Below are 14371 nucleotides of genomic sequence, written 5' to 3' on the forward strand. Positions count from 1 at the left end.
GAGGACACAATGGAGTTGTCAACCGTGATGGCGAGATCTTGGAACGGGCAGTTCTTCCCCGGGAGGAAGAGCAGCTCCGTCTTGCCGAGGTTCAGCTTGAGGTGGTGATCCGTCATCCACACTGATATGTCTTCCAGACATGCAGAGATGCGATTCACCACCTGGTTATCAGAAGGGGGAAAGGAGAAGATTAATTGTGTGTCGTCTGCGTAGCAATGATAGGAGAGACCATGTGAGGATATGACAGAGCCAAGTGACTTGGTGTATAGCGAGAATAGGAGAGGCCCTAGAACTGAGCCCTGGGGGACATCAGTGGTGAGAGCACGTGGTGCGGAGACGGATTCTCGCCACACCACCTGGTAGGAGCGACCTGTCAGGTAGGACGCAATCCAAGCGTGGGCCGCGCCGGAGATGCCCAACTCGGAGAGGGTGGAGAGGAGGATCTGATGGTTCACAGTATCAAAGGCAGCAGATAGGTCTAGAAGGATGAGAGCAGAGGAGAGAGAGTTAGCTTTAGCAGTGCGGAGAGCCTCTGTGACACAGAGAAGAGCAGTCTCAGTTGAATGACCAGTCTTGAAACCTGACTGATTTGGATCAAGAAGGTCATTCTGAGACAGATAGCAAGAGAGCTGGCCAAGGACGGCACGCTCAAGAGTTTTGGAGAGGAAAGAAAGAAGGGATACAGGTCTGTAGTTGTTGACATCGGAGAGATCGAGTGTAGGTTTTTTGAGAAGGGGTGCAACTCTCGCTCTCTTGAAGACGGAAGGGACGTAGCCAGCGGTCAAGGATGAGTTGATGAGCGAGGTGAGGTAAGGGAGAAGGTCTCCGGAAATGGTCTGGAGAAGAGAGGAGGGGATAGGGTCAAGCGGGCAGGTAGTTGGGCTGCCGGCCATCACAAGTCGCAAGATTTCATCTGGAGAGAGAGGGGAGAAAGAGGTCAAAGCATAGGGTAGGGAAACCTGTTTCAGTCTTCCAGAGACTTGAGACTGGGACAGAGGATCACCCTCCAGCAGGACAATGACCCTAAGCATACTGCTAATGCAACACTTGAGTGGTTTAAGGGGAAACATTTAAATGTCTTGGAATGACCTAGTCAAAGGCCAGACCTCATTCCAATTGAGAATCTGTGGTATGACTTAAAGATTGTTGTACACCAGCGGAACCCATCCAACTTGAAGGAGCTGGAGCAGTTTTGCCTTGAAGAATGAGCAAAAATCCCAGTGGCTAGATGTGCCAAGCTTATAGAGACATACCCCAAGAGACTTGCAGCTGTAATTGCTGCAAAAGGTGACTCTACAAAGTATTGACTTTGGGGGGTGAATAGTTATGCACGCTCAAGTTTTCTGTTTTTTTTGTCTTATTTATTGTTTGTTTCACAGTAAAAAATATTTTGCATCTTCAGTGTTAGGCATGTTGTGTAAATAAAATTATACAAAACCCCAAGAATCCATTTTAATTCCAGGTTGTAAGGCAACAAAATAGGAAAAATGCCAAGGGGGTGAATACTTTCACAAGCCACTGTGAGACAAGGGGTGACAGTCTATGTGTATTTGTAAACAACAGTTGGTGCACGAAATCAAAGGAATTCTCAAGGTTTTGCTCGCCTGAGGTAGAGTATCTCATGATAAGCTGTAGAACACACTATTTACCAAGAGAGTTTTCATCTATATTCTTCGTAGCTGTCTATTTACCACCACAAACCGATGCTGGCACAAAGACCGCACTCAATGAGCTGTATACGGCCATAAGCAAACAAGAAAACGCTCATTCAGAGGCAACGCTCCTAGTGGCTGGGGACTTTAAATAATGCAGGGAAACTTAAATCCATTTTACCTAATTTCTACCAACATGTTAAATGGGCAACCAGAGGGAAAAAAACTCTAGAACACCTTTACTCCGCACACAGAGACGCATACAAAGCACTCACTCGCCCTCCATTTAGCAAATCTGACCATAATTATATCCTCCTGATTCCTGCTTACAAGCAAAAACTAAAGCAGGAAGTACCAGTGACTGTGGTCAGATGTGGTCAGATGAAGCAGATACTAAGCTACAGGACTGTTTTGCTAACACAGACTGGAATATGTTCCGTGATTCCTCCAATGGCATTGAGGAGTACACCACATCAGTCACTGGCTTCATCAATAAGTGCATCGATGACGTCGTCCCCACAGTGACTGTACATACATACCCCAACCAGAAGCCATGGATTACAGGCAACATCTGCACTGAGCTAAAGGGTGCCCGCCGACGAACCATCAAGCAGGCAAAGCGTCAATACAGGACCAAGCTTTAATCGTACTACACTGGCTCCGGCGCTCATTGGATGTGGCAGGGCTTGCAAACTATTACGGACTACAAAGGGAAGCACACCCGCGAGCTGCCCAGTGACACAGGCCTGCCAGACGAGCTAAATTACTTCTATGCTCGCTTCGAGGCAAGTAACACTGAAACATGCATGAGAGCATCAGCTGTTCCAGACGACTGTGTGATCACGCTCTCTGTACCAGATCTAAGTAAGACCTTCAAACAGGTCAACATTCACAAGGCCGCAGGGCCAGACGGATTACCAGGACGTGTACTCCAAGCATGCACTGACCAACTGGCAAGTGTCTTCACTGACATTTTCAACCTGTCCCTGACTGAGTCCAATTTGCTAACCACCCCAACAGATCCACAGATCTCTATTGCACTCCACACTGCCCTTTCCCACCTGGACAAAAGGAACACCTATGTGAGAATGCTGTTCATTGACTACAGCCACGCTGATCCTCAACACAGGGCCCCTCAGGAGTGCGTGCTCAGTCCTCTCCTGAACTCCCTGTTCACTCATGACTGCATGGCCAGGCACGACTCCAACACCATCATTAAGTTTGCTGATGACACAACAGTGGTTGGCCTGATCACCGACAACAATGAGACAGCGAGGAGGTCAGAGACCTGGCCGTGTGGTGCCAGGACAACAACCTCTGCCTCAACATGATCAAGACAAAGAAGATGATTGTGGACTACAGGAAAAGGAGGACTGAGCACGCCCCCATTCTCATCGACTGTAGTGGAGCAGGTTGAAAGCTTCAAGTTCCTTGGTGTCCACATCACCAACAAACTATCATGGTCCAAACACACCAAGACAGTTGTGAAGAGGGCATGACAAAGCCTATTCCCCCTCTTGTACTCCTGTATTCCTTAAGGAAGATTAGCGGTATATTCCCATACTCCTTATGGAGGAGTAGCAGTATGCACCTATGCTCATTGTGTACTCCTGATAGTACTATAAGTATACTCCTGATACTACTGTGTCATTAGCCTATCCCGACCTGCAAACAGGATCAGGACAGAACCTGGAAGTGTCTGAATAGGCTAAAACACAGGGAGCGTAATACTATTCTGTGCCAAACTGAAATCTGAGATTAACATACTAAAACGCAGCATCTGTTCAGGCCAGGCAGAGTCACAAGGGCGCTTCAACACAATTTAGGGATTGGCTGTCAGCACCACAAATAGTAAAAGGGATGTAGACATTTTTAATGGTCTAGGGCAGCACCACAGGGCAAAGCCAATATTTCTCTGCAGAAAAGATTTGTAAACTACTAACTTCATGTTCTCTGATGCACATGGTGTCATGATATGAGCTGTCCTATTACTGTATGTGGCATTCAAATGGAAGTTAACCTGCCTCAGATTACATAGGCTACATGTTATGTAAGATTCAACCCTAACCCATTTTTGTATTTTTTATAAATAGGATGCTAGGGTTAAAGCTAGGGTTAGAGTTGAACTGGGATGTAGACATGAAGCTAGGGTTAGGGTTAAGATTGGAGCTGGAGCCAAGGTTGGAGCTAACTCTAATCCTCAACCACAACCCTAACCTTAACCCTAACCCTAGCTGTCCACATCCCGGTTCAACACTAAACCAGCCTCAACTACAACCCTTACCCTAACCCCTAGATTAATGTCCACATCCCGGTTCAACCCTAACCCGGTATTCAAGATATCAGGATGTAAAATGCAGTAGTTCTCAATAACAGCAGTGTACACTACAAGTGCAATACATAGTGTTCTAGCACCACCACCTGCTGTTCCAGAGCACTAGCACACACAAGACTACAGGGAACACATTTACTTGGATTTCATTTGAACAAACATTCTATTGCATACCTTTCAACCAATAGAGGGCGTCATGGTCTAAAACAAGTTATAGAGTGGACATTTGTCTTACAGAAATACCTACCAGATAGAAAAGTACCTGATTGCAAGGTCTTCTTTTATGAGATACTGTGTATATCTAATTTAATAATGATTTTTTTTTTAAATGCAATGAACAATTGATTGGAATTATATGCTGCTTTTACAGATGCTTAAAGTGATTTGCACATGGGGGAAAGTCACCTTATCTACTGCTACCAATGTGTATCACCCACCTGGGTGATGCCAAAGCAGCCATCGCTTCAGAAAGCTCATCAACACATCAGCTATCACAGAGGTAATCCAATATGTCTCCCATGACATAAATAATTTAGAATGCTGTTGCAGTTCTTTCATAGCATGTGTGGCAGTTTAATTTTGTTTGAACTGACAGATTTTCTCCCACCTCCCCAATCACTTCTCCCCACACATAATTCATCTGGATTTGGTGGGCGGAAGATTGCAGCACTTGATGCAAAGCCAACCGCATGACATTATATAAAGGTTTTGTTGTTGCCTATCTCTCGTCATTATAAATTAATCTGCACTAACCAACTGTCAACTGATGATGATGGTTCTGTTGAATATGACAGTGAGCATGGCATAATACAATAGTATAATATTTACTGTAGATGCTTGTTCAAATATTTTTTACAATATACTGTATGAATATGAATTATGATATACTTAGGATATAATATATTATACTTTAAGCAGATTTCATAAATTTTGGTAACTTGGGTAAACAACCCTAAACCTAACTTTAACCCTAATTCTAACCCTAACCTTAACCCCGTAACCGAAAACGAACTCCTAAACCTAACCACTTACCCTAACCCTAACTATAATTGTAACCCTAAACCTAACTCCTCAGTTTAAAGTAGCCTTTGTCCTCATAGGGACTATCCTTGTAGTGACTTTTGGGGATTTCAGGTCTTCACAAGGATAGAACCAACACACACACACACACACACGAAGAGTTGCCTAATCATAATAGTTAAGCCCTGTATTAGGGTGTTTTTGTAGTGAGGATTGGATTGCCATGGAGGGGGAGGGCACTGGGCATCCAATCCCAACTCACCCTCTGTTACTGGTTTACTGAGGACCACAGACAGCGGTCATCTGAGGGGACAACAATAGACAACATTTGTATACGGATTACACAATGTAACAGGCATCACTGTAACATAACAGGGTTTAGCATATTGCCTAAATGTCAGTTCACAGAAACAGCAGTTGTTTCTCTGCAGACAGAGGACAAAGGATCAAACTGTGCTGTGGATCAATGACAGTGATGTCATTTTTCTGCTGAATGAGTTAGCCATATCACGTGACATCTATGATGTTCAGTGGGTCAACCACTGGGCCTCACTTGATTGGTCAATGCTATATCAGGCATATCCTGCTGAAAGGGATATGTAGGCAATAGGCAACTGTACTGTAGCCCCATTATGTTACAATGTTATGTTGTAATATACACTGACTGTACAAAACATTAGGAACTTTCCATGACAGACAGACCAGGTGAAAGCTATGATCCCACATGGATTGTGTATGTGTGGCATTCAGAGGGTGAATGGGCAAGACAAAAGATTTAAGTGCCTTTGAATGGGGTATGGTAGTAGGTGCCAGGCACACCGGTTTGAGTGTGTCAAGAACTGCAACGCTGCTGGGTTTTTCATGCTCAACAGTTTCCCGTGTGTATCAAGAATGGGCCACCACCCAGAGGACATCCAGCCAACTTGGGAAGCATTGGAGACAAAAGGGGGTGCAACTCAATATTAGGAAGGTGTTCCTAATTGTCACGCCCTGACCTTAGATCCTTATTATTCTCTATGGTTGGTTAGATCAGGGTGTGACACGAGTGGGAAATTCTATGTTTTCTGTTTCTTTGTTTTGGGCCGAGTGTGGTTCCCAATCAGAGGCAGCTGTCGATCATTGTCTCTGATTGGGAATCATACTTAGGCAGCCTGTTTTCCACCTGAGTTTGTGGGATCTTGTTTTCTGTTTAGTGTCTGTGCCTGACAGAAATGTGCGCTTTCGTTTTCGCCTTTTGACATTTTGTTTAAGTGTTTTTGTGAATAAAGGAATCATGAACACTTTCCACGCTGCGCTTTGGTCTACTCTTCCTACCACCAACGAGAGCCGTTACACTAATGTTTTTTACACTCAGTGTAGAGACACATATAGAGGCTAATCTAATTTGATTTGTTTGTTTGGGGATTAAATGTGCTATGAATGCTCTCTAAAATCTGGATTATAGACAGACAGATGTACATCACATGGCAAGATTGTCTCAGAAACACATTATTCTTAAAGTGAATGCTGTATTTCCAGTCATCTTATCTCATAGTCATTAGTAATGTTGCCTCATCCATAAGGAAACAATGACATAATCCAGCTAGGGTTGCAAAAGTTCAGCAGCTTTTCCAAAATTCACAGGTTTTCCCGAAGTCCTGGTTGAAGACTTATCACCTCTTGCTTCAGGGAATCTTCCAACTGGGATTTTTGAAAGAACTTGGGAATTTTGAGTTACTGGAACTTTGCAACCCTACCTCCAGCAATTGAAAGATAATGTTTACAGACTTTTCTTTAGATTGAGAACAGGCAAACAAAATATGTATGGTCATGAATCATGCTCAAACACATTGACTGCAAACATGCTTTTAGCTTAAAGCCTTTATTTATAAATCTGCTCCAAAAAGCATACATTCTAAATATTTTGACGCAACAATAATCAGTCTACAGTAGTTGTGCAGCTTGTGGACAAGCATCTGTATGAGGTGATTTGCGTTGGTTGAGCATTTGTCCAACATGCTGACATGTCTACAGTGGCAATATGGATGCCTAGTAAATCCAGCTCATGCTTGTGGCTATCTACATACTACATACAATACCATGTGTACTAATATACTGCTTGGATAGAATACTGGATATAAAAAGCAATATGCAGTCACTTGTAATCCAAACAGTCAATCAAACAAACAAACACAAAAGATATAGCCGTGAAACCAGTTCACTTAAGGCTGTTCAAGTTCATTACATCACAGATAAAGGTTTATAAGTCTTTAAAACCCCTTCTGAATAATACACAAACAGAAACAACTCTTTAATTGGTTGATAACATTGAGTTCCTGAAACAAGCTGAATGATAGTTCACATAAGCATTCATTAATGGTACCCACCCTCGCAATTTCTGTGGCCATGAAAAAACCTATTTAGCCCCATGCATTGTTTTTAACAACTTAAGGTATAATGGCATATTAGTGCACTAAACATTTATTATGTAAGTAAATTGATAGGCCTAAAATGAATAAATAATTAAATACATAATGAATAAATAATTTAATAAATACAGAAATACTGTAATCTAAGTGGACATCTATATTCCAGCTTGTATAAATGTAGATTTAGATTTTTGTGTGGTTTGCTCAATCATGATCAGCTGTTAAAAATAATAACACTTGGTGCATTCCTAGAAGACATGAGTCTGTGGCTGTGTTCCAATTTGCTCATGAGCAATTGATGCTTGCCAAATCAACATAGTCGATTTAGAGGTCAAACCCTCACATTATGGATCAAGCTTTCTGTTTTCTGTTTAAAGAGGCAAGCTTGGGCAACACTTAGTCCATTTTAGAAGTACGTATACTGTCAGTAATACAGACACAGTTTTCCTGCTTTGACAGTACCATGAGTATAAAATTCATCATAGTTTGTGCTTGGACCTGCATGGCTGCGTAAATAGTTTATATAGCAAAAAAAGGAAAGCTGTACAGTTGAGTCAAGTAGTAAGATGGTTGTAGCTGATGGTGAGGATAGAATGGTGTTATCCATCTAGAGATCTGTGAAAACTTTTGTGAGTGCTGCTGGTGAGCACAGGTGTTATAAGAAATCCACCACCTCAATGTGGTGGATTTCTTATAACACCTGTGCTCACCAGAAGCACTCGCTTATGGAGGTCAATACCACTTTGAGTCAATCAGTTTGTCAGTCTGAATTAAATAACGGTCATGTTTCATCTGGTACAGCAACATCAGTAGATTGTCTCTCTGCTGACTGTAACAAGGCTGTCCGGGAGAGCCTCAGCAGTACACAGACCAGTAGATGAGGTTGAAAATTATGTAGGATCCAGGAAAGATCATGCGGGAGTAGGTGTCTATGGCGTGGGTGTTCTGCATGAAACTGAAGCTGCGGAAGCGCGTCTTCTTCTTGGTTGCCGTGGACTCGTTGTCCAAGGAGATGTGCACCACCATGCGTTCCTGCTTCTCCGGGGGGTCCTCAGGAGCGGGGGCCCTGGTGTACCCGGCTAGACTGTTGGTGTCGGACTCGCTGTAGGTCCCGTCCACCATCATGGTCCCGGTGTGGGACATGCCACATGTGCAGGGGAGCGACTGTAGGGCAGAGAGAGAGAGAGAGAGAGAGATGGAGTGAGGGAGAGAGAGAGAGAGACAGGTGGGTGAGAGAGAGAAAGAGAGATAGAGAGAGATCAGAGTAGGAAAAACGATGAAAGGACTTGTAGTTCAGTGTAGTATGATGAAGACCCTTACCTGTTCTCTCGCCAGGCCCAGGGACTGTAGGACAGAAGAGAGAGAGAGAGAGATAAAGAGAAAGAAAGAGAGAAAAGACTAGGAAAAATGCTGAAAGGACATAAAGAACAGCAGTATAGCATAGTAAGATGGGAACCTTACCTGCTCTCTGGCCTTTTCCCTGAGCTTCCGATCTTTCCCGTCCCTCAACGTTGTCAGATAGTTGACGGCAGCATATTCCAGCACCGATAGGAACACAAACACAAAACTGACCCAGAGGTAAATGTCCACAGCTTTGATGTAGGAAACCCTGGGCATGGAGGCGTTGACTCCAGTGATGATGGTGGACATGGTGAGCACCGTGGTGATACCTGTAGCACAGTACAACCACAACGTCTGTGTGAACACGAGACTCAAGGAAGTATCCTCACAGATATGAACCAACCAATCCATCTACACTCTTAGAAAAAGGTTTCCCCACCACAGGGACAGCTGAAGAACCCTTTTAGGTTCTTGGTAGAATATTTTCTTCTAAGAGTGTATCTTACCTAATGAGACCCTGGCCGGTACGGCCCGACGGTCGATCCAGAACGACACCCAGGACAACATGACCATCAGAGTCGCAGGGAAGTAGGTCTGAAGCAGGAAGAAGAAGATGTGGCGTCGCAGGGTGAAGTTGATGTACAGACGGTTGTACCAGCCTGGAGGGAAGAAGTGAAAGACACATGAGATATCACCATAAATATGAAAATGGGTTTTGCTTCTCTGAAGAACTTAAGAGCAGATGTATTTGTACAACAATGTACTGTATTTGGATTCAGTGAAATTGTCACATACAAATATCCATACAAACAGTTAGATAATATACTTCAATTTTGTTATTCAAATAAATGTTGACTTCTTGAGAAGTAAATGCTGCAACATCCAGTCATCATTTGTACACAGAATGTGTTATTTTTATACAATACATTTTCTTATCCGACCCTCAGAGATTATTTGTGGTTCTACCTGTGCTGCTGTAGAAAGCCAGTCTGGAGGTAGTGTGAAACTTCTGGATGAGGAACTGAGACAGAGAGATCCTGTCATCCGTGCTCAGGGACTCATCCCCACTCTTCCAGTACAGCATGAGGTCCTCATCCGTGTAAGCATCTGGAGACAACAGAAATGGATTTCTAATTGAAATCTGCCTAATGTACTGTACCGCCACACCAAATCCCTTTAGAACACAGTGTGAGACAGTCAGAGTACCACTACTTACAGCTCTCCAGCTCTAAGGTGCAGGTCTGTGAATCCAGAGGGAAACGACTGAAGTCCATGTTACAGGCAGCAGTAACCGTCACCCTTGGGATTCAAACACAACATCTTTATATCCATGACGACAAAAACACAAAAATGTCAACATGCTACATCCTCGTAGTAAAGTATGATTCTATGAGATGGGTGTTGGGAAAATGGGGATCAACTGAGTTCTGCGCTGCCATTGTAGAAATGATACAAAACAAAGCTGCTGCTTCCAGTTTCCTCACCTGAGGCTGTAGAGCACGTGTCCATCTGGGAACACCCTGAGCATGATGTTCTCAGTGGTGGTGTCATGAATGAACGACCTCTTGGAGTGGACGAAGAACACATCAGGCACCCAGATCTTCTTGACCAGGCGCCCGTCGAACGTCATGCTCTTATTAGTTGTGCTGGGAAAGGACAGCCTCTCATCTTTCCAGTAGTGCCTCAGATACAGGGTCATGGTGAAGTCCTGCAGGTCACCGAAACAGACAGAGATGGCTTTTAGATTAATTTGTTAGTTGGTTGCAGCCTTGTATAAATCCTCTGAACCCATTCCTGGATTTAGAGTTGTAGATTAAGCCATTGATTGTATATGTTGTGATTACCAGGGTCTCACCCTCTCCCTGGATTATAGTGTATATTTATGATTAGATATACACTGAGTATACCGAACATTAGGAACACCTTACTAATATTGAGTTGCGCCAAGTGTTCCCTCTAAACTGCGCACACGCGCAGTAGCCCAGAGACTGCCCCTTCACTCAACTTTCTAGAGCAGTAGTCCCCAACCGGTCGATCTCCAAGGCATTCCTAATCAATAATTTCTGTAAAAAACTCAACGATAAAGTCTTGTGTTCCTATTTTTTTTATTTTTCTCAGGCTGTTGATGGTAGGTGCACCCAATTCAGCTGCCTTGCGCATCGGGTAGGCGAACTGTTGCCATTTTGAACCATTTCATGCATCTGAAGGAACACACTCTACCTTCCCTGTGGGCCCAATGAAGGGTGACTCATTTGGGTGACTCATTTGAGTCACCCATTTCAAGGCCTGCCTTCAAACTCAGTGCCTCTTTGCTTCACATCAATTGAAAATCAAAAGAAATCTGCCAAGACCTCAGAAAAAAATTGCAGACCTCCACAAGTCTGGTTCATCCTTGGGAGCAATTTCCAAATGCCTGAAGGTACCACGTTCATCTGTACAAACAATAGTACGCAAGTATAAACACCATGGGACCACGCAGCCGTCATACCATTCAGGAAGGAGACGCGTTCTGTCTCCTAGAGATGAATGTACTTTGGTGCGAAAAGTTCAAATCAATCCCAGAACAACAGCAAAATACCTTGTGAAGATGCTGGAGGAAACAGGTGCCAAAGTATCTATATCCACAGTAAAACGAGTCCTATATCTACATAACCAGCAAGGAAGAAGCCACTGCTCCAAAACCGGCATAAAAAAGCCAGACTACGGTTTGCAAAATTAAGCTAATTTGTATATTGCTGATTCATTATGGAAACTAGGGTTCGTGCAGATAACCAATAATTGTATGACGTTTGGAATGAGACTAATGAGGTAACAATTAATAATTCATTAACAGAGGACTAATTGATAAGATATGAAAATATCTGAAGAGTCGATTCGGGAAATAGAGACTCTATAAACATTTTCCCGTAGTGCCCCAACTTCCTAATTAATTTTAGTTTACATGATTAGTTTAATCACGTAATAATAATTACACAGAGAATTGATTTGATAAAATAACAGTCTTCACATTTAATGATAGTCACAGACATGCCATTTTGGTGCCCCCTGTGAGGAATCTAAAATAGAATGAGATCTTCATGATTGAATTAAGTATATACATTAATTGTGCAATCAGATTACTGTACAAACAGAATGCGTTAGACACGAATAGTGCCGTGTGGTGTGTGTGTTGCCCATAGTTGTCCCGGTGTGTCACGTTCGCTATCTTCGAACTCCCTGTCATATATAAGCCAAGGCGCAGCGTGCCGGTAATTCCACATACTTTATTGAAGAAAAAAACGAACAAAACAATAAACAGGTAAAACAGAAAGAAACGTGACGCTCTGGGGCTGCTCAAAGGCAGCTGCACAAAAACAAGATCCCACAACTCAAGGAGGGAAAAATGGCTGCCTAAGTATGGTTCCCAATCAGAGACAACGATGGACAGCTGCCTCTGATTGGAAACCACACTCAGCCAAAACAAAGAAATAGAAAAATTAGATTGCCCACCCCACATCACACCCTGACCTAACCAAACTGGAGGAAAATAAACGTCTCTAAGGTCAGGGCGTGACACGGTGTCGCTTTTCTGATGACGTCAGAGTGGGTTATGAGTTGTGAAGTTAGTGATTACATTTCTAAGTGATCCAGATACTTATAGAAATTTGACAAATAGACGCGTTGGGCCAAAGGTCCTATTTCTGTCTCTTGTGTTTCAGACGCGGGTAAACTCTGTCATTATTAATTTCACGAGCGAGGACATAGGGCCAGCCAATTGAAATTTGAGGATATATTAGCTTGACCAAGCAATAAATCTTGGTCCCGTGCGTTTGCAGTAGTGTGGGTAGGGCACAGGCGTATCGAGTTCCGGTAACTTAGGGCTAGCAAAGAAGATCGCCGAAAAGGGTTTGAACGTAAGACATTACTAGTAAAACCGTTCCCTTGTTTAAGGGGATCTTATGTTATGCTTGAAAGTGTACAAAGTAGGATTAGCTTGCACGAGATGCTAAGCTAACAAAGGGAAAGCAGACATTTTGTTTTTCCTGTGTCACGTTGAAATTCCTCCGTCTTGTGCGATGGAAGTCCAACCCTTTGTACTTCCATTTGATTTCAGCTTTCTGTGATCAGTGAACCCCTGGGGGTGAAGAATCGCCAGTACATTTCTTTTAAAAATAATTATTTAGGCGACACCCTAACGTGGATCACGTTTAACAAGTGGTTACTTATGATATCCAGCCAGTCTCAACTGACTGGATGTCGATGTCTCATTCAATTTAACTAAAATTGCCAGATTTACCTTTTTCCAATGGACATTTTAAATAATATCCAAATGGATGGGTTTCTACAAATGAGACAATTTAAACTTTTCCACATTAACCTTGATACAGCAACGCTCTCAGGTTAATTAAAGTTTAATTCCCAAATAGGTCTATACAGGTTTGATTTATCATTAACATTGATTTATCAGTAAAATGTGCTTTTGCAAAGCACATTCAGTACTGTCTAATACTGCCGGAACTCCCACCTCCAGCGGGAGACCAACTCCGGCTCCCAACTTTGTAATCTGAAGATTTTCCTTGGTGCCCTGACTTCCTAGTTCATTGCATTTACATGATTAGTTTAGTCACGTAATAATAATTACAGAGAATTGATTTGATAAAATAACAGTCTTCACTTTAATGATGCCAAAGACACGACAACTATCAAGGCACAAGGCAAGACCCAAATGCAGACACAGGAGGCAGACGGTTGGAGTCTTACAATGTTTATTAATACAAAGGGGTAGGCAAGAGAATGGTCATGGACAGGCAGAAAGGTCAAAACCAGATCAGAGTCCAGAAGGTATAGAGTGGCGGATAGGCTCGTGGTCAAGGCACGCAGAATGGTCTGGCAGGTGGGTACAAAGTCCAGAATTTCGCTGGTTGACTTGGAAACATACAAGACGAACTGGCACAAAGAGACAGGAAACAAAGGGATAAATACAATGGGGAAAATAAGCGACACCTGGAGGGGGTGGAGACAATCACAAGGACAGGTGAAACAGATCAGGGCGTGACAGTACCCCTCCCCCTAGGGACGCTACTTGGTGTCCTACCTGGGCGCATACCTGGCTGACCGGGGTGTCGGCGGTGGAAATCGGCGATGAGGGCCGGGTCCAAGATGTCTTTAGCAGGAACCCAGCACCTCTCCTCCGGGCCATAACCCTCCTAGTCAACCAGGTACTGGAAACCCCTGTCCCATGGTCAAACCTTCAGGAGGCGTCTCACAGTATATGCTGGCTGGCCATTGATAACCCTTGGGGGAGGGATGGGCCTGGAGACAGAAGACAAAGGACAGTGAGACGCAGGCTTAATCCTAGACACATGGAAGGTAGGGTGAATACGGAGGGTACGGGGTAACACAAGACGGACATCAGTGGAACTTAGGACTCTGGAGATGGGAAAAGGACCAATGAACCGGGGAGACAGCTTGCGGGACTCTACCCGAAGGGGCAGGTCCCGAGTTGAAAGCCATACCCTCTGCCCAATGCGGTAGCGGGGAGCTGGGGTCCGGCGACGGTCCACTTGTCGACGATACCTGGAGTTGATCTTGAGAATAGCCGCCCTGGCTCTTCTCCAGGTACGTCGACAGCGGTGGAC

General features: G+C 43.7%; 1 protein-coding gene across 2 annotated transcripts in view; it reads right to left on the reverse strand.

Annotated features, from left to right (window-relative positions):
- Nucleotides 1-6849: 6849 nt before the first annotated feature.
- Nucleotides 6850-14371, reverse strand: part of LOC106607717 (gamma-aminobutyric acid type A receptor subunit rho2) — a 43131-nt gene continuing 35609 nt past the window's right edge. Inside the window, exons 4-10 of one of the 2 annotated variants that reach the window (XM_014204971.2) lie at nt 10238-10461; nt 9970-10052; nt 9720-9860; nt 9260-9412; nt 8874-9082; nt 8733-8756; nt 6850-8576 (exon numbers count right to left, since the gene is read on the reverse strand). In XM_014204971.2, coding sequence (XP_014060446.1) covers nt 8268-8576; nt 8733-8756; nt 8874-9082; nt 9260-9412; nt 9720-9860; nt 9970-10052; nt 10238-10461 — 1143 coding nt within the window. In that variant the 3' untranslated portion in view covers nt 6850-8267. The remainder of the gene's footprint in view (nt 8577-8732; nt 8757-8873; nt 9083-9259; nt 9413-9719; nt 9861-9969; nt 10053-10237; nt 10462-14371) is intronic. The other variant, XM_014204972.2, reaches the window with a different exon arrangement.

The sequence above is a fragment of the Salmo salar genome, chromosome ssa06, assembly GCF_905237065.1.
Source record: "Salmo salar chromosome ssa06, Ssal_v3.1, whole genome shotgun sequence".
Classification (NCBI taxonomy): Eukaryota; Metazoa; Chordata; class Actinopteri; order Salmoniformes; family Salmonidae; genus Salmo; species Salmo salar.